At 37.7% G+C, this 25,928-nt stretch overlaps 1 protein-coding gene and 1 long non-coding RNA gene across 2 annotated transcripts in view; both read left to right on the forward strand.

Annotated features, from left to right (window-relative positions):
• The first annotated feature begins 20,387 nt into the window (after window positions 1–20,387).
• LOC132097060 (uncharacterized) lies at window positions 20,388–21,417 on the forward strand. Its single transcript, XR_009422652.1, has 3 exons — window positions 20,388–20,453; window positions 20,876–20,948; window positions 21,119–21,417. It is a non-coding gene; the product is annotated as an uncharacterized LOC132097060 (long non-coding RNA).
• A 3,842-nt stretch (window positions 21,418–25,259) lies between these two features.
• LOC132097358 (NACHT, LRR and PYD domains-containing protein 3-like) overlaps window positions 25,260–25,928 on the forward strand; it is a 37,641-nt gene continuing 36,972 nt past the window's right edge. The window contains exon 1 of the mRNA XM_059503015.1: window positions 25,260–25,431. Within this exon, the coding sequence (XP_059358998.1) occupies window positions 25,307–25,431 (125 nt within the window). The 5' untranslated portion in view covers window positions 25,260–25,306. The remainder of the gene's footprint in view (window positions 25,432–25,928) is intronic.

Consider the following 25,928-nt stretch of genomic DNA (forward strand, 5'->3'; position numbering starts at 1 on the left):
TCCATTTTTCGGGCTGCTCTCTTTAGGGTGCGAGTATGCTCATTATACCATGGTGTTTTTCTTAACCTTCCTTAAGCGTAAAGGAGCAACTGTATTTAAAGTTCTAGAAAAGAGAGAGTCAATAGTTTGTTACATCATCAAGTTGTTCTGAGGTTTTGGATATGCTAAGGAATTTGGATAGGCAAGGCAAGGCAAGTTTATTTATATAGCACATTTCGTACACAATGGTAATTTAAAGTGCTTTACATAAAAGAAAGTAAAATAGTAATGAAGAAAAATAATAACAAGAATAAAACAAGCAATTTTAAAACTTTTAAAATTATTAAAACTGTACTTATTTAAAATGAATTTAAAACACTTAGAAAATTATTTTACATAAAATAAAATTAAAAAAACAGTGAAAATATATATTGCAATCAGTTCGGACATTGCACAGTGCTCATTCAATAAGTGCACAGCTAAACAGATGAGTTTTAAGTCTAGATTTAAATGTGACTAGTGTTTTAGCACATCTGATCTCTTCTGGAAGCTGATTCCAACTGCGGGCGGCATAGTAACTAAAGGAGGACTCCCCTTGTTTTGTGTGAACCCTTGGTATTTCTAACTGACTCGATCCTAATGATCTGAGTGCTCTGTTAGGTTTATATTCAGTGAGCATATCTGCAATATATTTCGGTCCTAGGTCATTTAGTGACTTACATACGAGTAAAAGTACTTTAAAATCAATCCTAAATATAACTGGAAGCCAGTGTAATGACCTGAGGACTGGTGTGATATGCTAATTTTCTGGTTCTAGTCAGAATCCGGGCAGCAGTGTTCTGGATGAGCTGCAGCTGTCTAATGGTCTTTTTGGGAAGGCCGGTGAGGAGCCCATTACAATAGTCCACCCTGCTGGTGATAAAAGCATGAACAAGTTTCTCCAAGTCTTGGCTGGAAACAAAAGATCTAATTCTTGCAATGTTTTTTAAATGATAGTATGCTGATTTAGTTACTGCTTTGACATGACTATTGAAACTAAGGTCTGTCTCCAGAATCACACCAAGATTCCTGACTTGATTTTTAGTTGTTTGACCCCTAGAGTTAAGGTATGCATTCACCTTGAACACTTCATCTTTGTTTCCAAATGCAATGACTTCAGGTTTTTCCTTGTTCAACTGAAGAAAGTTCTGGCACATCCAGCTATTAATTTCATCAATGCATTGGCAGAGGGAGTCAATTGGGCTGTAGTCATTTGGAGATAAGGCTAGGTAAATCTGGGTATCATCAGCATAGCTGTGATAGGCAATTTGGTTCTTTCTCATTATTTGACTTAGTGGAAGCATATACAGGCTAAACAAGAGCGGTGCAAGAATTGACCCTTGTGGGACTCCACATGTCATGGACGTCCACTTAGACTTATGCTCTCCTAGACTCACATAATAACCTCTCCTTTCTAAGTATGACCTGAACCATTTGAGTACCAAGCCCGACCCAGTTTTCCAGTCTTTCTAGTAGTATGTTATGATCGACAGTGTCAAACGCAGCACTGAGATCTAGCAATACCAGCACCGATATTTTGCCAGAGTCACAATTTAAGCGAATATCATTTATTATCTTAATGAGTGCTGTCTCTGTGCTGTGATGCGGTCGAAAACCAGATTGAAGATTGTCCAGGTATCCATTTGAGTTTAAGTATTTGTTCAGCTGATTAAAAACGACCTTTTCTATAATTTTACCTATAAAAGGAAGATTAGATATTGGTCTAAAATTGCTCAAAATGGTGTTATCAAGATTGCTCTTTTTCAGGAGGGGCTTAACAACTGCATTTTTTAAGGAGTTTGGAAATGTCCCAGAAAGAAGTGAGGCATTCACCACTTCTAAAAGATCTGCTTCTAAGCAGTTAAGCACATTTTTGAAAAAATGTGGGAAGTGTGTCAAGATAGCAGGTTGATGATTTTAGGTGCTCCACTATGTCTTCCAGAATTTTGCTATCAATTGCTTCAAAAATCGACATAGTATCTTTTTGATATTGTGGCCTAATCTGTCTGACCTCTGCATTACTTGAGGACGTGCTAATCGCCTTCCTGATATTGATGATCTTCTCAGAAAAAAAGGATGCAAACTCATTGCATTTGCTGTCTGAGAGCATTTCACTGGGAATCTGACTTGGGGGGTTTGTCAGTCTCTCAACAGTGGCAAAAAGAGTACGAGTGTTATTTAAGTCACTGTTTATAAGGTTTGAGAAGTAATTCTGGCAAGATGTGGCTAGTTTCACATTAAAAGCATGAAGGCTGTCTTTGTAGATGCTATAGTGAATTTCAAGTTTTGTCTTCCGCCACATCCTCTCTGCTTTTCTGCATTGTCTTTTCATAGTCTGAACTGCTGTTGATCTTCTCCAAACTGATTTCTGTCTGTTTGTTTTCTTACTTACTGACTATTATTGGAGCAATATCATCAATAACATTCTTAACTTTTGAGTTGAATGAATCAAGGAGAGTATCAACAGAGTCTGCAGAAATGCTTGGTGTTAAAGATATAGCCTCCATAAATAGTACACTTGTGTTCTCGTTAATGCATCTCCTTCTGACAGAGACCGATCTAGATTCAGTGCTAGCAGACATCAAAATATCAAAGAAAATACAGAAGTGATCAGATAGTGCTATGTCCTTAATAACAATGGATGAAATGTTTAGATCCCTACTGATGATTAAGTCTAGAGTGTGTCCACCTTTGTGTGTGGGTCCATGCACATGCTGAGTCAAGTCAAAAGTGTTTAGAACCGTTATCATTTCTTTTGTAGTTTTGTTTTCTGAATTATCTATGTGAATATTAAAATCCCCTGCAATAGCAAAACAGTCAAACTCTGAGGAAATCATTGATAGCATTTTTGTGACCTCTTCAACAAAGGCTGGAGAGTATTTTGGAGGCCTGTAAATAATAATAAACAGAATGCGTGGAGCACCTTTCAGCACAATCCCCAGATATTCAAAAGACAAGTACTGACCAAATGACACTTGCTTGCATTGATAGACATCTTTAAATAGAGCAGCTACACCCCCACCTCTCATAACAGTCCTGCAGACACTCATGTAAGTGAAGTTAGGAGGGGCTGCTTCATTAAGGACTGTTGCATTGCAGCTGTCTTCAAGCCATGTTTCGTTTAGAAACATAAAATCCAGATTGTTTGTGGTTATAAAGTCAGATTAGAAATTATTTATTTTTTAGTGAGCGAATGTTTAAAACCTGTTAACCTGCAACAGAACGCCCTCGTCCCCAAAGCCCCCCCCCCCCCCCCCCACGAGCACATGTCAGTGATTATGAATAGATTAAATGAAACAGGACAAATTTAATCTTGACAAACTATGTATCATTATTAAGATCTAAGCCTCAAGCATCGACGACAGATCGCTGTTTTTCAATGGAAAGCTTATAAAGACTGTATTTGCTACATTTGTGTAAGCAGTTCACATAAAAAAATAAACATTGAAAACGCTGTACATACCAGATCCGTTGTAATAAGGGGTCATAAACACATCCACAGCTGTAAATCCCGGTTTAGTTAGAAAGGTAAGGGTCCACTGAACGACATCTCATGAAGCACATTTAGTCCAACGAAGCAATAACGTTGTAATATGGATCATAATTCCTTTGTTTACATTTAATTTCTTCAGCGACAGAATTGTTTGCGTCCGTTATGGAATAACTCACGGTTGGAAACTGCGTCTTGGTAGTAAAAACACGGCACGGTTTTGCAGCATACTGTGTCACAAACAGAATGAGGCTATCCACCGGAAAAAAGAATGAATGAAAAATAGGCGGAAAATAGTTTATTTGAATTTGGCGCTCTCTCCTGAGAGCTGGTGACGCGCTCTGACGCACCTGTCAGCTGATGGAGGCGGAACTTACAGCGATCGCAAAATCCTGTCTTTCTTTTCATTTTTGACAGTTTTTATATATGTGAGAGTGTGTTTTATGTTGAATGTGAATGTATATGCATGATTACCATCTGTTTGAGTGCAAATCAGCCCAAATCAGCTCGCTATTACCGTATGATCACGGCTATCAAAGTGAACACGTCTATATGAATAGAGAGAGTGGATTATTTACTTTGGCACATTTGTGTTATTACCATCTGTATAAGTGGCCATCAGCACTTATTTGCATCGTAATTCATTGTAAAATATGCATCTCTAGCAATCTCAGGATGTTCTATATTGGCAAACAAAGTTAAATCTTTTTTTTTATTTTTCTTATTTTTCTTACTCAAATTATTCTTATTGTATTTTTCTAGTGCTCAAATAAATCATTTATATGATGTCTAAGTTTCTGTCTAGTGTTTTATAATTGAAAAAAACTATGAAGTGGTATGTTTACTGACTAAATAGTTTGTAGAAGCCTTCAATACTATTGGGAAATATATTTTCTTATATTTGGGGGGTGGGGGGGTGAGAAAAATCTCAGAAAAATATTTGCAGGAGTCTCATTTTTCATGATATTTTATTCAGATTTGAAATAGAAACTCATGAGACATGTGGCTTTCAACCCATTACTTTTCTAGATTGCTCCAGGACTCATTTCATTTATTTTATATCAAATAAAAAAATATTTAAGAGTGGTAAAAAAAATTCAAGGCACTTCAGTGTCTATAACTTTTAATATTTTTGAGCATTATCAAATCTGGTTGATAAAAAGTGAAGCCCAAAGGGCCTTCTTTCTAAAGACACCACAATTATGTTTGTAACACACTGAAGTAGGAAACTATTACAATTATAAGTTAGTTAGAGCACTTTCAGCTGTGAGTCCCATAATGGGGGGTGCTGGCTAACAGGTTAAAGATGCTAACTTGATGGCTGTGCTTTGTGTCTTTACATAAATTTTAGTTTGATGCATAATAGGCTGCAGATTAGATGAGTTTGCCCTTCGGCTTGAGATGGCCTTAGACTTTCTATCACGTGATAAAACTGAAATAGAGAAAGCTACAGGCACACTGGGTTCCCGCTTGTTCAGTAGGCATTTGTGAATGTTGCTGTTATTATAGCGGGGACCCGACACATATCACTGAGAGCTGCTATCAGTTGTTTTTAGTTCACCTTCAGCAGATAGAGGGTTTGGGCCCTGGCGTTGTGGCAGTGGTCGAAGAGCTCTCGCAGGAGCAGGGACCACAGGCTTTGGTGGTTTTGGGGCCTGCCGTTTTTTTTGTTGATATCTGCGGGCTTGCAGCAAATGAGTGAGAGAGTTTAGTCCCAGCATACACCAATTCCTCCATTTTCTGTGAAAAGCACAGAAGTGGAGATGCTGGAGAAAGTGATAATGTGTCTGGTGAAATGGGCTGTGTCTCTGGTGTTTCCGGTGGCTGTGATATGTTGTCCTGGCTTCCCTGGCTGTTTTCCAGAAAGTAATCCCTGGGTGGTGAATCTTGTAGCTGTTCTGATACATCACAGTCAGTCTGTGAGGAGGTCTGTGGGCAGGGCTCAGCAGGGATAGTGTCCATGAGCAGTGCTTGTTTTGGCTGCTTGGTGTTATCAGTGTCCTTGTGGGATATGTCAACCACATGATGACTCGGACCCGGTGTGTGTGTGCTGAATGGATTGACACACTCTGCTGAAGGATGACGAAGGGAAAAGTAGATATTGTCCTTAAACACTCTAGCACCAAGTTTGTTTGGGTAGAGGCCATCCGGTTTAAACAATTGTCTATGGCCCCAGAAAAGATTGAAGTTGTCAATGAAATTCACTCCTTTTATATTACAAGATCTTTGTAGCCATGTGTTCAGCCCAAGCAACCGTGAAAACATATTTGTTCCCCTTGCTGGGAGTGGTCCACTGATGAACGACTGAACTTTGAGTCTTCGAAGTGTTTCAAAGAGTTCACTGAAGTCCTTCTTAAGGAGTTCTGACTGCTCTTTCCGAATATCATTCTTCCCCACATGGATGATGATTCGATTTGCAGTCTTGTGCTTCATCAGAATGTTCTGAAGTTCCTTGTTCACATCAGAGACCGTTGCTTGAGGAAGGCAGCATGTTGTTGTAGTCCTGCTACGGATGTTTCTGATAACAGAGTCACCCACTATCAGAGTCCTCGGCTCGGCTGCGCTCTGAGCTGAAAGCCGCTGTCTGCTCGTCCTTGAGTGCCTGTTAGTAGCGATGTTAGCTGCTGGCTGATCAGATCCATGTTTAAACACATTTGGGGATTCCTCACCCACATTCATTATTGCTTCAAATCTGTTCTCAAGATGTATAGGGGGTGGTTAAATGCCAGTATTCACAAGCCTTGTCATAGTTGAAGCTACGGTAGAGGAAGCTACGGCAAGCATTACGAGAAACTCGTGACAATCTGGTATTTCGTTTTCCTTTGGGTCTCGCTCACTGTTTGTGCCATCGATTAGTGTGGCGATCAGTTTCGGCTTGTTCCTCTACACTTGGTATAAACTGTTGAGATTCATAAGATTCATGGGACTCACCGGCTGTATGCTGAGAGGGTCCATGACGACGGTCCGTAAGTGTTCTGTCTGTTTTGGAAGTCCAGCAAGTAACTTTGTTTCAAGAATCACAATCCTTTGTAGAAGTTTGCAGCAGTTCATGCAACAAGTAGACCCAACAGGAGGCATTTTTTCTCTCTTCTGTTTGAATGTAGGCAGTTGTTTTCCCCTCTCTGGAATGTAAGCTGCTGGCAGTGGGAGGCAAAGTTTTCTTTTTGTAGTATTATTCCAGTCCCAAAGAGTTTTTAGTTTTAGCGTTTGTGCCAAAAAAATCAGTTTTTTGAGCACTGTGCTGATCTGCTGATGTAGAAATCTTAGAAAAATCTGAGAAAAGTACAGAAATAAGAAGCAAAGCGCAGAGCAGTAATCTAGAACGTCCGAACGGTAGCAAAGCTGGAAGTGAATCTGGATACATCAGGAAGATAACTTAAAAAGCAGTCTTTTGTGGTAGAAGTGATGGTTATTCATTATTAAAAAAAAATACAAGATACCGCTTTACTGTTTTGATCATTATTGATTTTATGTAAATTATCTATAGAAATATTTATACCTTTTCAAAAATTATTAGTTGCTTTTGTTTGTATAGTTTGGGAGATAACGAAAAGTGAAATGTTGCTCACAATCATGTAAGGAGACACAGAGCCTGGTTTCATGAAGGCAAGGATGAGCAGCATTATGTTAGCTAACGTTCGCTACTTATGCAATTTCAGTGAACTGAAGGAAAAGTTGACTTTTAAAATACCAGTAGAAGATGATGATTAGCTAACATTAGCTAGTTAACGTTAGACAAATAGCAATGTAGCAATAGCAATAACAAAACAATGTTACATCCATGAACATAACTTTAAATTTACCTTTGGTTGTTGCCTCTCATTCCTCATTCATTGGTCTTCTGAGGACTTTCAAGAAATCTTAGATGGAGGCAGGGGTAAGCGCATCTGTGACAATGGCTTGTGCCTTCGTCTGACCACAGGCCATCCTCTTGGCAATGTCCAAGTCCGGAGAAATCATTGGGGCTAGCTTTTTGCCACAATCTTCTGCTCGATATGATGTAGCATGTTGGACAGTGTGATACACACTCGTCACCTCTGCAGCAGTCACTTTGTCAGCTAGAAAGTCATTTGTTGGGTTGGAGGAAAGCATCCATAGATTTGGATGTCTCTTTCTGTTGGACACGTATCGTGAGAGTCTCCTTGAGTCTTTGTCGTCTGACATTGTATTCCCCTCCATGTCCGATTAAGAAGGACGTTTTGCAAAGGTCACAAAAAGCCCTCTCTGTATTCCCCTCAACACCTTTCAGCCACAAATATTCATTTTCCCAGTCTTTCTTGTACCCACGCCTTCTGTTTTTAATTGATGATGGCGGTGCCTCAGACTCAGTCTCTTTCTCCATTTTTCAAATTGGAAAGCGCGCATCTAAAAGTTCCTTCCCAGTCTGTCTGGTATGCATGTGTAACAATCTAGTCAGTAGTTCAAATGAGGGATGAGTGTGGCAACAGTAGCGTGCTGAACTGTCAAGTAATGTTCGTTTGGCTGCCTTGGGCTTTAGGATATAGAGTGACCAACTTTTTTTGAGCAAGCATTGATTATGCGTGACACGGTCTCAATTTGCGGGATGCATGAATTCGGCTTCAAGCGGTGTGCGGATGTGGGACGGGTGGTTACCCTACAGGAGGAGCACATGTGCTTCAAAGTTAAAACATTTAGGAGCACATTAAAGAATTTTAGGGGTGCAATGAAAAATTTATTTATGTGTTTCACTCAATAAAGCGATATGAGGAGACCTTTAAAAGCAAAGTGATTTCATTTATTTGTAGTACACTACGTTTTCATTTATTTCAACAGCTGTCTCTTTAAAGTGTAACTAAACCCCTGCTCAGAGCCTGACTCCACCCACTGACAATATTTGAAAAATGCCGAAAAGTGGGCAGATCACAGCGGAGATAGAGGGGACGAACCTAGGGCGGGGCTGAGCGAGTGCGGCGTGATCCTGAGACCCGCAGTGACGGATTGATTGACACCTGCTGTCAGAGACGCAAAAATGGAGAGTGACTGTAATGACGAAAGTAGCTATGCAACAGAGCGATCATTTGAAGTAGAGGTCTTTTCTCCCCCACTTTTACCTGAAGTGGAGGGTGTCGAGGTGTCTGTTCATATCAATTCGAGCCGCTGGCTCAAACTGCGGTCTTAACTCCCGCACCGCGTCGCTTTTCAGCGCGAGCTGTGTGGAGAAGCCCATTTCCACCTCCATTGTGTTGGAGAAGCAATCCCGTGTAAAATGCAGTTTGCACACTCGAGCTCTAGGCGGGAACTTGCGGTCTTCCAGGCCAAATGCATGCAACCACTGGCACTTAATTTTAGAGTCTGCTGGTAAACTATGCAGTCCACCAGTGCTGTAGCAACCAGCAACACACCTCCGTACCATCCTGACCACTGTACTAAATACAGATAAATCTACGCTAACTTGAAGATCTAAATAACTATATAATTGCTATGCTAAATAGATGCTATATTAGTCTATCCTGGTCGTTACCAATACTCGCAATTCCAGCTCCTGACTCACTACAGTGATTTTGATGGTTTTATACTGCCTAGGGCGTGGTAGCTCGTACCAAGGGGCGTGGTGAGCTGGAAACTGCTTACGTCACTTGCCACCGCAACATCCAATAGGAAAAATCTACTGCAGTAGCCACCGTTCAACCTGAAGAGGGCAGCACTCAGACGTTTTTACACCATATATTGTAGAATTAAAACACTTTATACTCAAATGTCAAAAAAGTTACTCGAATCAATGAATAGCACTAATAAAGCCCCATCCTTACAGATCATTAACTAAAAAAAGTTGGTTTAGGGTTTAGTTACTCTTTAAACAGTATTTGATAATTATTTTTATTCTGTATGAACATCTGTAATGAAGTAGTTATTGGTTCTAAATGCTTAAAGTCTACTTGGTCCATTTAGACAAAGTATATCACTGGCCCAGCAGCTTTTGTAAGCAGGATGTCTTGCCTTGCCCACTTTGAGCTTAGCCAGTGGTCCACAGCAGGACTGGGACCAAATTGCTCTAATAAAGACCTTTGCTTGTAGGGGTCCTTTGTCAAGTCACCTTTTTTATATAGTACTTTAAACAAACAAAAAAATTGCGTCAAAGCAACTGAACAACATTCATTAGGAAAACAGTGTGTCAATAATGCAAAATGACAGTTAAAGGCAGTTCATCATTGAATTCAGTGGTGTCATCATCTCAGTTCAGTAGTATCTGTGTAATCATTTCCAATCAAGTCAATGATGTCACTGTAAACGAAGTGACCCCAACAAAGCAAGCCAGAGAAGACAGCGGCAAGGAACCAAAACTCCATCAGTGACAGAATGGTGCTAATCCACCATCTGGTCTGGATACGTACTGGATCCGGGTGACAACAGTGACCCTCTGACTTGGATACAAACTTGTTTCTGGTGGCTACGGTGACCTCGGAATAAGAGAGAAACAGACTAATATTAGTCTAAATGCCATTCTTCTAATGATGTAGCAAGTACATCGGGTATTATGGGAAGTGTTCCCGGTTCCGGTTTACCAAATTAATGCAGCCTAAAAATCCTTTAACTGATTTGGATATTATAAGCATATTAGTGTATTATGTGTAAGCTAGGTTAAAGAGATGGGTCTTTAATCTAGATTTAAACTGCAAGAATGTGTCTGCCTCCCGAACAATGTTAGGTAGGTTATTCCAGAGTTTAGGCGAGTTTTGAGAATGCAGCGGACGTGGAAGATTATAATGTAAAAGGAGCTCATTCAAATACTGAGGTGCTAAACCATTAAGGGCTTTTATAGATTTTAAAATCTATACAATGTTTTTTTTTTTCCAACAATTTTTTTTTTGATTTTCCAATAAAACAAACAATAACTAAATAACAAAAATTATATCACCAAAAGGAAAATAAGTTACAAAAACATTCCAAATATGCTAATCAAAGCAGCAGTAATTAAAATAAAACATAACAGAACAAAAATGTCACACTCAAAACATTAATACATGTATCCTCTTTTTCTTAAGGAAATCAATTAAAGGTGCCCACATCTCTTCGAATTGCTGTGCTTTTACCCCTTGTAGTGTATGTTAACTTCTCTAAAGTAACACACATTGCCATCTCCTTGATCCAAGAGTGTGCAGAAGATATTTCAGTCTCGTTCCAACTCAAAACAACCATCCTCCTGGCCTGTAGGAGGCCAAAGTCGATAAGAGTCCTCTGATTGTTATTGATCGAAAGATGATCTGGGTATAGCCCAAGAATACAAAGTTATTATTACGATATTTGAGTTTTTGTGATGTTACTTAGGGTACAGACAAAAAAATAACCAATTTAGGGCACTCCCATACACAATGAATTAAAGTTCCCTTCTCAAGTAAACATTTTACACGTGTCTGGAATGTCCGGGGACCATTTGTTGGTTATGTATGTCCTCATCAACCATTTATGTTGCAGTAGCTTCATTCTTGTATTAATCGTTTGTATTTGAGCTTTTAAGCATACTTTTGACCACTCAGTTTCCTCTATATCCTCTTTAATATCCAAACTCCAAGCCCTCATTCTATCTTTACTGGATTCTTTATCATATGAAATAAGTGTTTCATATAATATAGAAATTTGGCATTTTCCATGTTCATGCTTTATCATAATATTCTCCAGACAGGACAGCGGCGGCTCCCAAAGGGCATCATCACAATGCTTTGATGAAATAAAATGTTTAAATTGTAAGTACTTAAAAAGATTTTTTCGAGGAATTGAATATTTCAGACTCAGATCATTAAATGTTCAAGTTTTCAATTCAATTCAATTCAAGTTTATTTGTATAGCGCTTTTTACAATACAAATCGTTACAAAGCAACTTTACAGAAAATTATGCTTCTACAATATTTAGTAGTAGCTAGTAGTTTGTGCACGTTTGACAGGATTTTAGAAAAAATAAAAAATAATAATAATAATACAAGACATAGTCAGCTAGACGATGAACTATCAATATTATTAATTAATAGTAATTATATGATGCAGTCACACATGTAGCAATAATTGTTAGTTCTGTTTGTTGATTCAAGGTTAGGATCATCTGGGGTCCTCTGAGGGTCAGCATCATCTCTTCTCAGGTGTTCTGAATCCAGACTGGAGCTTGTGTAAATCCTAGTTACCACGGGATGTAAATCCCGTGGCAAAACATAGAAACAAAATAGAGACATCATTATCATAGCTGCTGATCCAACAAAGTAAAATTAGTTTAACCCAAGCTAAAGAATAAAAATGCAGATGCAACTACAATCACAATTTAAGAGATACATTATTCGAATGCTTGGCGAAAGAGATGCGTTTTTAATCTAGATTTAAACAGAGAGAGTGTGTCTGAACCCCGAACATTATCAGGAAGGCTATTCCAGAGTTTGAGAGCCAAATGTGAAAAAGCTCTACCTCCTTTAGTGGACTTTGCTATCCTAGGAACTACCAAAAGTCCAGCGTTTTGTGACCTTAGGGTGCGTGATGGGTTGTAGCGTGGTAGAAGGCTAGTTAGGTACGCAGGAGCTAAACCATTTAGGGCCTTATAGGTAAGTAATGATAATTTGTAACTGATACGGAACTTAAGTAGCCAGTGCAGAGACTGTAAAATTGGGGTAATATGATCATATTTTCTTGACCTCGTAAGGACTCTAGCTGCTACATTTTGGACTACCTGTAGCTTGTTTATTGATGAAGCAGGACAACCACCTAGAAGTGCATTACAATAGTCCAGTCTAGAGGTCATAAATGCATGAACTAGCTTTTCTGCATCAGAAACAGATAACATGTTTCGTAGCTTGGCAATGTTTCTAAGATGGAAGAATGCAGTTTTTGTAACATTGGAAATATGATTTTCAAAAGACAATTTGCTGTCCAATATAACACCCAGATTTTTGACTGTAGAGGAAGTAACAGTACATCCGTCTAGTTGCAGATTGTAATCTACAAGATTCTGTGTGGTGTTTTTTGGTCCAATAATTAATATCTCTGTCTTATCCGAATTTAATTGGAGAAAATTATTAGTCATCCAATCTTTTACATTTTTAACACACTCTGTTAGCTTAGATAATTGGGAAGTTTCATCTGGTCTCGTTGAGATATATAGCTGAGTATCATCAGCATAACAGTGGAAGCTAATTCCGTATTTTCTAATAATATTACCAAGGGGCAACATGTATATTGAAAATAGAAGGGGACCTAGGATGGATCCTTGTGGCACTCCATATTTTACTGATGATAAATGAGATGACACCCCATTTAAATAAACAAAATGGTAGCGATCGGACAGGTAGGATCTAAACCATCTTAGAGCCTGCCCTTGAATACCTGTATAGTTTTGTAATCGATCTATGAGTATGTCATGATCTATGGTGTCGAACGCTGCACTAAGATCAAGTAAGACTAGAAATGAGATGCAGCCTTGATCTGACGCAAGGAGCAGGTCATTTGTAATTTTAACAAGTGCAGTTTCTGTGCTATGGTGGGGCCTAAAACCTGACTGAAATTCTTCATACAGATCATTTTTATGCAGGAAGGTGCTCAATTGAGCAGACACAACTTTTTCTAAAATTTTAGACATAAATGGAAGATTTGAAATAGGCCTATAATTTGCCAGTACACTAGGATCTAGTTTTGGTTTCTTAATAAGAGGCTTGATAACCGCCAGCTTGAATGGTTTTGGGACGTGACCTAAAGATAACGACGAGTTAATGATATTGAGAAGCGGTTCTTCGGCTACAGGTAACAGCTCTTTTAGTAATTTAGTGGGTACAGGATCTAATAAACATGTTGTTGGTTTAGATACAGTGATAAGTTTATTTAGCTCTTCCTGTCCCATATTTGTAAAGCACTGCAGTTTATCTTTGGGTGCGATGGATGAAACTGAAGTGTTAGACGCTGTAGAATCTACATTCGCTATTGTATTTCTAATGTTATCTATTTTATCAGTGAAGAAATTCATAAAGTCATTACTATTTAACGTTGGTGGAATATTTGAATCAGGTGGCGTCTGGTAATTTGTTAATTTAGCCACTGTGCTAAATAAAAACCTTGGATTGGTTTGGTTATTTTCAATGAGTTTGTGGATATGCTCTGCCCTAGCAGTTTTTAGAGCCTGTCTATAGCTGGACATACTGTTTTTCCATGCAATTCTAAAAACTTCCAAGTTAGTTTTTCTCCATTTGCGTTAAAGACTACGAGTTACTTTCTTGAGAGAGTGAGTATTACTGTTATACCATGGCACAGTACGTTTTTCTCTAACCTTTTTCAATTTGATGGGGGCAACAGCTTCTAATGTATTAGAGAAAATAGTGCCCATGTTGTCAGTAATTTCGTCTAATTCATGTGTATTTTTGGGTACAAATAGCAGTTGAGATAGACCAGGCAGGTTATTTGCGAATCTTTCTTTGGTGACTGGAACAATAGTTCTGCCCAGACGGTAACGCTGAGACATATAGTTAATATCAGTTATACGCAGCATGCACGATACAAGGAAATGGTCTGTAATATCATCACTTTGGGGTACAACATCTATAGCAGTAAGATCGATTCCATGCGATATAATTAGATCTAGTGTATGATTAAAACGATGAGTGGGCCCGGTGACATTTTGCTTGACTCCAAAGGAGTTTATTAGGTCAGTAAACGCAAGTCCTAATGTATCATTTGCATTATCAACGTGAATATTAAAATCTCCCATGATTAGCCCCTTATCAACTGTAACTAGAAGGCCTGAGAGGAAATCTGCAAATTCTTTTAGGAATTCTCTATACGGCCCTGGTGGTCTATACACAGTAGCCAGAGCAAGAGATACATTAGATTTCTTTTGCATGTCTGACAGTGTAACATTTAGCATAAGTATTTCAAAAGAGTTAAACCTGTATCCTGTTTTCTGGGTAACATTGAGAATATCACTATATATTGTTGCGACACCTCCGCCACGACCAGTCTGACGGGGCTCATGCTTATAACAGTAGTTCGGTGGAGTAGACAAAATGCCTTTGTCATATAAATCTCAAATTTTTTGTACACCTCTTCCAGCCCAAACCTTAAAACCGCCGTCTGTTCTGCCCGAAGAGAACCAGGCATTATTCCAAATAGGAGAGAACTGAGAAATAGGAAGTGTATCACCGATATGTTTGTGAGCTTTGAACCTTATATCAATGGTATTATTTAGGAAAGGATTTGTTGTTTGTTTTTTTAAGGTCTTTGGATCTGATGAATAGAAGTATAATCTTAATGGGAGCTTAGATATTGTTTGTTCAATAGAAACCCAGGCTGGAGGCGACCGTGTGAGGAAATAAAACAGCGCATCGAAGCTGAGCGGCCCAGTAGTACCACTGTAAATTCGGCATCTGTAAACCACCCCTGTCATATGGAAGATACAGGAATCTGATCCTCGATCTAGGTTTTCTGTTGTTACAAATTAACCTACAAAGAATCTTGTTAATTTCCTTAAAAAAATGTTTTGGCAGTGGGAGTGACTGAAACGGGTATAAACATTTTGGCAGAGTTACCATCTTATTCAAATTAATTCAGCCAATCATTGATATGGGCATTGTTGTCCATTTTTCAATTGATTCACGTACTTCACCCATTAGTGGATCATAATTTGCTTTAACAATTTTATTAATTTGGGGGGGTAATCTTAACTCCAAGATATGTAAATCCTTCTCTTGCGTTAAAAAATGGCGATCTTATGACTGGGTTACTCCTTTCCTCCTTGTTTAGGAAGAGTATGGAACATTTTGTGTCATTTAATATTATATCCCGCAAACTTACCAAACCTATTAATTAATTGTAATATTGCTGGTTTGCTAGTTGATAATTTGGACAAGAAAAGTATCACATCCTCTGCGTATAGCGATATTCTATGTTCTTGGTCTCCAATAGTAATTCCTGATAGATTTGCTTCATTTCGAATTGATATGGCTAGCGGCTCAGTGGACAGAATAAACAATAACGGGGACAGAGGGCAGCCCTGACAAGTTGATCTTTCTAGGGTTAATTGGCTTGATAAATTGTTATTAGTCCTTACACATGCCATAGGGCCAGTGTATAGTAGCTGTATCCATTTTAAAAAACTTTCCCCCAGTTCCATATCTCGGCAATACATTAAACAAATAGGGCCACTCTATTCTATCAAATGCCTGTCTTGCTTCTAAAGAAAATAGTGCATTGTCTCTGCCATTACAATTACAGTGAATTATATTAAGAACTTGTCTAATGTTATGAAAGCCCTGGCGGCTCCTTATAAATCCATTCTGATCATTATGCACTAAAAAAGGGATGTATGGGTCTAGTCTTTTAGCAAGAACTTTACATAATATTTTTGTCAAAATCTATACGATGTTTGATATGGAGCCAGTGCAGTGTTGACCAGGTTAATACGGTCATACTTCCTGGTTCTAGTAAGAACTCTAGCTGCTGCATTTTGGACTAACTGGAGTTTGTTTATTAAGCATGCAGAACAACCACCCAATAAAGCATTACAATAATCTAACCTTGAGGTCATAAAAACATGGATTAACATTTCTGCATTTGACATTGAGAGCATAGGTCGTAATTTAGATATATTATTGAGCTGGAAATACGCAGTTTGACAAATGCTAGAAACGTGGCTTTCTACGAAAAGATTGCTATCAAATAACACACCTAGGTTCCTAACTGATGATGAAGAATTGTTATAGCAGCCATCAAGTCTTAGACTGTGTTCTAGGTTATTACATGCAGAGTTTTTTTGGTCCTATAATTAACACCTCAGTTTTTTCAGAATTTTGTCATCCAATTTTTTTATATGGACTATGCATTCTGTTTTTCAAATTGGTATATTTCGCCGGGCTGCAAAGAAACATAGAGCTGACTATCATCAGCATAACAGTGAAAACTAACTAACACTGTGTTCCCTGATGATATCTCTCATGGATAACATGTAAAGTGTGAAGAGTAAAGGTCCTAGTACTGAGCTTTGAAGTACTCCATACTGCACTTGTGATCGATATGATACCTCTTCATTCACTGCTACGAATTGATGGCGGTCATATAAGTACTATGATATGGTCTAAATCCTGACTGGAAATCCTTACAGATACCATTTTTCATTAAGAAGGAATATAATTGTGAGGATACTACCTTTTCTAGTATCTTGGATCGATCTCTAATTAACTAGTTCTTTGGGGTCAAATTGTGTTTTTTTGATGAGAGGTTTAATAACAGAATCTATGACTTCTGGAAGCTAGGAGCTTAGATGGTATAGGGTCTAACATACATGTTGTTGGTTTAGATGATTTAACAAGTTTATTAAATTCTTCCGGTCCTATAGTAGAGAATGAGTGGAACTGTTCCTCAGGGGCTCTATAGTGCGATGCGTCTGATGCGATACTGTGGCTGATGGCTGCATGGTTACAATTCTATCTCTAATAGTATCGATTTTAGAAGTAAAGTAGATGATAAAGTCATTACTGCTGTGATGTTGGGAAATGTCAACACTTTGTTGATGCTTTATTTTTCTTTAATTTAGCTACTATATTGAATAAGTACCTGGGGTTATGTTTGTGTCCTTCTAAAAGAGAAGTAATCAGATCTAGCAGTTTTTAATGATTTTCTGTAGGATAGGTTACTTTCCCACCAAGTAATACGAAATACCCCTAGCTTTGTTTTCAAGCTGCGCTCCATTTTCTGGGCTGCTCTCTTTAGGGTGCGAGTGTGCTCATTATACCATTGTGTCAGAATGTTTTCCATAACCTTCCTTAAGTGGAAAGGAGCAACTGTATTTAAAATGCTAGAAATTAGAGAGTCCATAATTTCTGTTACATTATCAAGTTGTTCTGAGGTTTTGAATATGCTAAGGAATCCGGATACATCAGGAAGATTACTTACAAAGCAGTCTTTTGTGGTAGAAGTGATTGTTTTACCCATAATTGTAAAAAGAAGTACAATTCACAGTTTTAGTTATATGAAGTTTGGACAGAACTAAATAATGATCTGAGATATCATCACTTGGCTGCATAATTTCAACACCATCAACATCAGTTCCATGTGACAGTATTAAATCTAGATTATGATTTCGACAATGAGTAGATACTGAGACATGTTGTCTAACCCCAATAGAGTTCAGAATGTCTATAAATGCTGATCCAAATGCATCTTTTTCATTATCAACATGGATATTAAAATCACCAACAATTAAAACTCTATCTGCAGCCAGCACTAACCGGATATAAAATCAGCAAACTCTTTAAGAAAGTCTGTATGGTGCCCTGGTGGCCTATGTACAGTAGCCAGTACAAACATCACAGGGGATTTGTCTTTAAAAATTTGTTTCTCTGGATAATGTTATATGAATCACCATTACTACAAACGAGTTATACTTGAAGCCTGCCCTCTGAGAAATCCTGAAAACATTGTTATAAATTGAAGCAACACCTCCCCCTTTACCTTTTGGACATTTATAACAGTAATCTTGGGGGTTAGACTCATTTAAAATAATGTAATCATCTGGTTTTAGCCAGGTTTATGTTAAACAGAGCACATCTAGATTATGATCAGTGATCATATCATTTACAAAATTTTGTAAAAGGTGTGTGGAAGTGGATTAATAAACTGGCCCCTTGGTATAAAGGAGAAAAAATGCTGGTGCTCATCACTATCAAAGTTGGCCACCTTTCAAGCAAATCTGATCACTCTTCCATTCTGCTGCTGCCTGCTTATAGGCAGAAACTGAAACGAGAAGCACCCGGCCTCAGGACAATTCAATGCTGGTTGGACCAATCAGACGCTATACTACAGGTCTGTTTTGATCATGTGGACTTGGACATGTTCCGGGCAGCGTCTGATGACAACATAAAGGCGTACTCAGAAACTGCAACGCGTTTCATCAGAAAGTGTGTAGAAGATGTAGTGCCGACAAAAACAATCTGCATCTACCCCAACCAAAAACCGTGGATTAATAGCGATGTTTGAGCAGCCTTGTCAGCACGGACATCCATACTTAATCTGGGAATGCTGATGATCGCAAACAAGCCATTTACGATTGGAAATCCAAAAGCTGATCACATGCTTAAATGACTGGAGGCCCGTTGCTCTCACACCCATCTTGAGTGTTTTGAGAAACTCGTCAGAGATTACATCTGCTCTTGTGCTGCTTGCCTCATTGGACCCGCTACAATTTGCATATCCAAGCAACCGTTCTACAGACGATGCTATTGCTTTCACCCTACACACTGCTCTCTCCCACCTGGAAAATAAGAACACCTATGTGAGAATGCTGTTTGTGGACTACAGCTCAGCTTTTAACACCATATTGCCTGCCACACTTTTTGCTAAGCTCCAGTCTCTGGGACTAAACAGATCTCTGTGCAGCTGGATCCTGGAATTCCTGACAGGCAGAAGTCAGGTGGTCAGAATGGGCAACAACACTTCATCCCCACTTACCCTCAACACTGGTGCTCCTCAGGGCTGTGTCCTCAGCCCACTCCTGAATTCCCTGTACACACATGACTGTACAGCCACACACAGCTCTAACGTCATCATCAAATTTGCTGATGAAAATTTAATTTTCATAAAAAGTCTTTGTAACTTAAAAGACCTTTCGAGTTAAATAACTGGGAAACAATCAGAATGTTTTTCTCAAACCAATTACTAAGAAATAAAGATTTTCTCTTATGTACAATGTCTTGATTTTTCCAAATGAAGTATCGGTGAGGGGAATTGTGCTTAAAGATTGACCATGCAAGTAATGCCTGTTTGTGAAATTTAGATAAATTGTATGGGATTCTAGCAATATTATAATTACAGATCAATAGGAAATGGTGACCACCTAATTTGTAAATGTAGTAATTGGAGATAAAATTTCAGAAAAAAAACGGTCTAATCCAATTAATTTTGAAAGTGTTGTTCAAAGAAGAGAAATCAAAGAAATTAAACCCACCATACTCATTGGTGTTCATTAATACAGTCTTCTTAACATAATGGATTTTGTTTTTCCAAACAAAATGAAACCGGATTTCATAAACTGATTTACAAATTTTATTGACTCTCCAAGGTTTTAAATTTTTTTTTTAAGGTATCAAGTTCTATTACAAACCTTTATGGCACATTTCAACAACTGAACACATATTATTAGTGTTGATACAGCCAAGTAGAAAGAAAAAAGCAGAAAAAACAATAATCACACCATAAGATAAAACAGGAAAAGAAAAAGGCGGATGAGGGTCTTATTCTAACAGCAAAAACAAGTTCAAAGCCTGTAAGTGTTTCTGGAAGTTCCTGTGATGAAAAGACTTTGCAAATATCTTTAGTTCATTCTTCCATCTGCTGAAGTGGGGTTTAACCTTTACATACTTACATCTATGAATATAGTATTTGCACAAAATAATTACGTTTTTTATCAAAAATTTATCAAAAAGTTTAATTGACAGTCAAAGGGTCTATTGATACATGTTTGGAATGAAGCCAGTGTTGAAATTCCAGCCAAAAAGTCTGTACTAATTCACACTAAAAATGTTCTACAGTTTCAATTGCTTTCTCAAAGAACCCACATGAATTGTTCTCCCAATTAAATCTTTCAAGTAGGAAGTTATTAGATGGATAAATGTAATTTAGAACTTTAAATGTCTAATTTTTTCTTTAGGAAGAACTGGATAAGTAAAATAATGCTTCCTTATTTTCATTGCCTCTTCTTCACTGAGTTCTTGAAGAACATACTTACTTTTCAGTTGACTGGGGAAGTACAGTTTGGGTAACGATAAACTAATTTGTAACTTGTTTACTCTTTACATTTTTTAACCTTCAATACAGGGTGATTGTCTCACCAGTGTTAGCTGATGTTGCATGACGGCTAGCATAGATGTAACTTAGGTTTTTGTGGCATAGTTTTCTTTGTGCCCCCAGCAATCAGATGTATTAAAACAACAAAGCACAACTGTGGTGGCCCAGGCTCCTTCAGCAACAAGTACATTGCATTATCATCAAAGTTAAATTGATGTCAGTATTGTTATTAAGTCGTGTCGTGGCCTAATGGTTAGAGAGTCGGACTCACAATCGAAGGGTTGTGAGTTCGAGTCTCGGGCCGGCAGGAATTGTGGGTGGGGGGAGTGCATGTACAGTGCTCTCTCCACCTTCAATACCACGACTTAGGTGCCCTTGAGCAAGGCATCGAACCTCCAACTGCTCCCCGGGTGCCGCAGCATAAATGGCTGCCCACTGCTCCAGGTGTGTGTTCACAGTGTGTGTGTGTGTTCACTGCTCTGTGTGTGTGCACTTCGGATGGGTTAAAAAAGCAGAGCACGAATTCTGAGTATGGGTCACCATTGGCTGAATGTCACTTCACTTTCTCTTTAAACTTGACCCATGTGACCGAAATGTTCATGCCAGAGATTTAACAACATTGTCAGTCAGGAGCATATTTAACAGGAGGCACACTTCAGCTGGCTTGATAGTGACTTCAGTAAGTGTAGTTGACCCTCTTGGTATAACAATTAGGCTAAGTAATCGTTTTCTTCCATTTCCCTTACATGAAATTTTTGAGAGGTTTTTTCATTTATTGTATGAACTGTGTCTTAATTTGCTGTCATAATAGTTATTTTTATTTTTTTTATTTTTTTTTATTCTGAACAGGTGCAGTGAAGATATTTAAAGAGACACTATCTAAAGTACAGAAAGCCGTACATCATATCTAGGTGCAGTCGCCTACAGTGCAGCCAGCTTCACAAAGACTGTGGGGCTGGTCACCGGGGAAATGGACAACAGGGAGTGCTATTGGGGTTTTACTCCTCAGATGACCACCCTGGCTACTGTAGCTGGGATAGCTTCACAGACGATGGAGGTCTTGAAGAGTAAAGTGTGCGTGCGTGCGCACACATTGAGTTTTTACTGTAACAATTACGGTCACTTCCAGTTCATGTGTTTTCAATATAGTGCAAAGCCCCGTTCACACGATAACGATAAGAACGATAACTATAAAGATAACTATAAAGATAATGATATTAGCGTCCACACCAGCGAACGATATTGTTTATGTATTCTAAACGGACGCGAGTCTGCTGCTTTAAATTCTCGAGCTCATTACAGCAGGATTGATTATGATTGGTTGTCAATGTTTTTATCGTTCATCAGAAAAATCTGAAAGTGAAAGTGATTCCAACGATATCGTTTCTCTGTGCCTTTATCGTTATAGTTGTAGTGTGGACTCCACTATTCTTTAATATTGAGAACGATTTTTAGAACTATATCTTTATCATTATCTTTATAGTTATTGTGCTTGGTGTGAACGGGCCTTAAGATGTGTTTTTTATTATTATTATTACTCAGAAACAGTTAAAACTGTTAAATTGTGGAAATTATTCATTATTTTGGTGGTTTATTTGTATATGTTACTTTGCTTAAAATACTAAATTCAACACACACAATTCTGGTTGAGGTATTATTTTAATAATTTATTTAATATTTAATTTATTGTTCAATAAGGTAAACTTTCTAAGATGTATGGAATGTTACATTAGCAGTTGTACATCGGTAAAACAAACATGAACAAAAGGCAGAAGCCCTCAAAATATGGATTGTGGATGTCTAGTGCAAATTGACTAAAAAACGCACTCATGTCATAAATCGTAAAATATTAGTTTACTTTTATTTTTCTTATTATTTCTACTAGGTAAAAGTAACAAAGATAAAAATATACAAAAATTAACATTATGTACAAAGGTGACATAACTTGCAAAGCACCCTTTATACATATATATATATATATATATATATATATATATATATATATATATATAACAATAATATAAACGAAAGTTTTAATAAAATAAATTAAAAGATGTACTGGTTTAAAAACTTGTACGCTGGAATGAAAAAAAAAAAAAAAAAAAGTTTGTTTGGCCGCGTCGCTAGTGGAGGAGACGTATTTCCGCTCTTGAGTGGCGCTCCACTCGCCCCAGACTCGCCCCTGTGGAGATGACGTAATTCTACGGAAAGTGGGGCCCGGACCATCTTGGAATCCCCATAGTTCAAAATATGTATAAATCTGTTTTTTTTTAATAAATAACACAAATCTTTAATCCGTTTTCCACTAAATATTTTTTACTAAGGACATCATTTAAGTTATATTAAGCTGTATAAGTCTTAATACCCAGGGATCCCTCTAAGATCTTTGGGAATAATTACAGGAAATGGCCCAAAACAATAAAACATATTTCATGAATTAATTGTTTTTCTAAAAGAAACAAGACTTATTAATTAAATTTAATATAGTTGTATTAAAATAATGTTTTTTTCCGCCCCCTCTCTCGCTGCCATTTTGGTTTTTGTTTTCCAACACTCCTGTCCGGCAGGTGGCGGGACTGCACCATTCAAGTTGTTCTGGCATTACAGCAAAAGAAGAAGAATTTCTACTGGGCGATTCCTTAGTGAAGATATCGAAAGCAAACTAGGAATAAAAAAGAAACTTAAAAACGGCCATAAACAAAACACTTAGGTAAGTTTATTATCAACTTCTGATACCAGTACGTATTATTGTAGATTTTTCTCATCCGCTTCTCTGTCTTGTGTTAAATGTCTTGTGTTAAATCCGATCTTTAAACATTAACATCAGCAATAGAGTTGTGACGCATGTAACGTAGAAGTTGGCGAAGCTGCATAAATTCATCTTCAGGATTATAATGCTATAATATCATCCTTTAAATTGGGATTAATTTACGGATTCTTTACAATCGGGAATATAGGCTACCAGATAAGGATATAAATATTGAAGCAGAAAACACTTCTGTAGGCCGCGGACATAACGTTACGCAGATCAGGTTTAGTGAGAATTTGATTCAGACATACAGTGATCCGTGCTTGAAATGAGTCTGAATCCGATTAATATAGTCTTCTAACAGCAGTTAAGATAGTTTGGGGTTTGATATTCAGATTTTTGTTGTCAATAAATACGCAGTGCGCTCTCAAACTAAGTCTGAGCATACACTGTGCGATTTCATCAAGCTTACAAACTCACTCTCATGCGATGTAAAGTCAAAGCTTATGATTTATGTACTCACTCACTTGTGTGAAATACTCTAAATGAGCAGACGATGACACCGTGTATATGGACGATAGCCAGATATATCTAAAAACTAAACAACATCAACAACAACAAACATCAGGTGACATCGAGAGGATTTGTCATTTCCAATTAATGTATTCAATTATTACAATTGATATTATTATTATTATTATTATTATTATTATTATTATGGTACTTTTATTATAATATTTATAGGTCTACTACAATTCATTTGTCCAGCCTAGATATATGCGTTAAATCACGGTAATGAATATGCACGATATTGTTATCGTGGGCACTTCTAAATACCGTGAATCATTATATATTACAAATTATTCAGAATATCGAATCCATTAAGAATACTATTCCCATCAACAGGTCAAAATGCACGACACCGCTGTATGCTGCTTGAAAGAGTGTGCTCTCTGATGTAAATAATAGGGGTGGGAATCTATGGGGAATCTCGTTAATCATAATCTTCACAATCTTCTTCTGCTGTGCAAATAAATCTTAAACAAAATTTGAGTTTTTTTAATAGTTGGAATCTCTGTATGTCTGTACTGCCATATTAAAAACAGGAGTGTGAATCTTCACAGGTTTCACAATTAAATTAAATTACGATTATCATTATAAACTCAATATCATGATGACTCACATTCTTAGTTTTCAATATTGCTGCACAAGACTACATTTTCATATAAATTTTATATCAAATGTATTTTTGTTAAAATTAACCTTTTTATTTATTTTTTATACAAGCACAGCAGGCTATTTTTAATAAAAATTACTTATTTAAAATAAGTGCTCTTTAAGTGTCTGAAATTGTACAGACAATAATTGAGGATTTTTCTTTTCTTTTTTTTCTCAGCATTATAGACCGTTTGATGATTACTGATGAGATCATAGACGATGGCAGTTTTAACAGGCTGCATTCACACTACTGCACAGATCGATTTAACTATTTCAATATCAGATGTTTTTTCCTTCTCTGAAAACATAACTGACTGTGTGTACATCAATTTCATATAAAATTCATCTAATAGTGCTGCATTCCAAACGGCAGAAATGAAAGCATATCTAAAGTAAAACATGGCGGGTGGAAGCACAGATTGTCAAGCAATGTGCATGTGTCTCACAGCTCAAATTCTTTGCAATGACGCCATCCACATCTTTAGCGCTCATGTGCCATATGTGGGAAAAATAAACAAGTTTAGAATCGATTCTGAAATGTTCAGAATCATTGAAGAGAGAATAACGATGCATCAGAGAATCGATTTTTTTTCTCCCACCCCTAGTAAACAAGCAGAAGCACATAGAGCATAGGTGGAGCGTGAGTAAGGCTTAGCCTTCCCCTGGCCATGTATGGGGACTTGGGGCAAAAACGCCACTTAATTAGACAAAAAAATGCCCCTGCACAAACACACATCTATTACGTCTGTTGCTAACAAAGTGAATATGAATAGACAGTGTCGAATGCGGCATTAAATTAAGATCTTCTCTTTTAGGCGTTTTTACAGTGTTGTGCATTTTAACCAATCACACACAGTTCTGTTGAGTTTAGGAATGCAATGGCAAAACAGAAGCGTTCAGATGAGTCCTCACTCATAAGAAAAGGATCCTCCACCAACTGCTGCAGCTGCTGAGTCTGAAGCTCCACATTCTCTTGAATGTCATTGCAGTTACTAGAATAATAATCACAATACTATGTGTAATTTGTTCTCTTATGTTTCCATATGCAGGTGTAAATTCAGTTTCTCAATATGGAGGAGAGAGAGAGCAGTGAGAGATCTTCATCTCCTGATCTCAGCTGTGTGTCTCTGAAGAGTAACAGATCCATGAATAAGCCTCCTTTATTTAGTAATGATCCAATGACCTCTGACCCCAGGTGAGATATAATCCAGTAAAGTGAAAAAATGAGTGACATGTGGCCAAGTATGGTAAGCCATACTCAGAATTTGTGGTCAGCATTGCACCCATTAAAGTACACACACACACACAAACACACTGTGAATATGGGATAAGATCTCTGCCATAATTCTGCGAAAGATCATTTTAAATGTGCAAACTGAGTTTCCCGCCAATCAGAGACGACACGAGACGAGGCTGCTAAAATCTGATTGGCTGCCTTGACAACCAATCACTACATTCCCTGCATTACCGACAACAGTGGAAGAGGAAAAATACAGTGCATACATAATTATGCAAGTTGAAATTTTACCTATTCCAAACAACAACAATCTTAATAACTACTATTCATTTTGCATCTAATCATTTATAACTAGAGGTCGACCGGTTTCTCTCTGGCTGATGCCGATATAAAAAAATTGGGGCAGCTGATGAGCGATATGATGCTAATTTATTTTTTATTTTTTGGCTGATATG

Source organism: Carassius carassius, chromosome 21 (genome assembly GCF_963082965.1).
Source record: "Carassius carassius chromosome 21, fCarCar2.1, whole genome shotgun sequence".
NCBI lineage: Eukaryota > Metazoa > Chordata > Actinopteri > Cypriniformes > Cyprinidae > Carassius > Carassius carassius.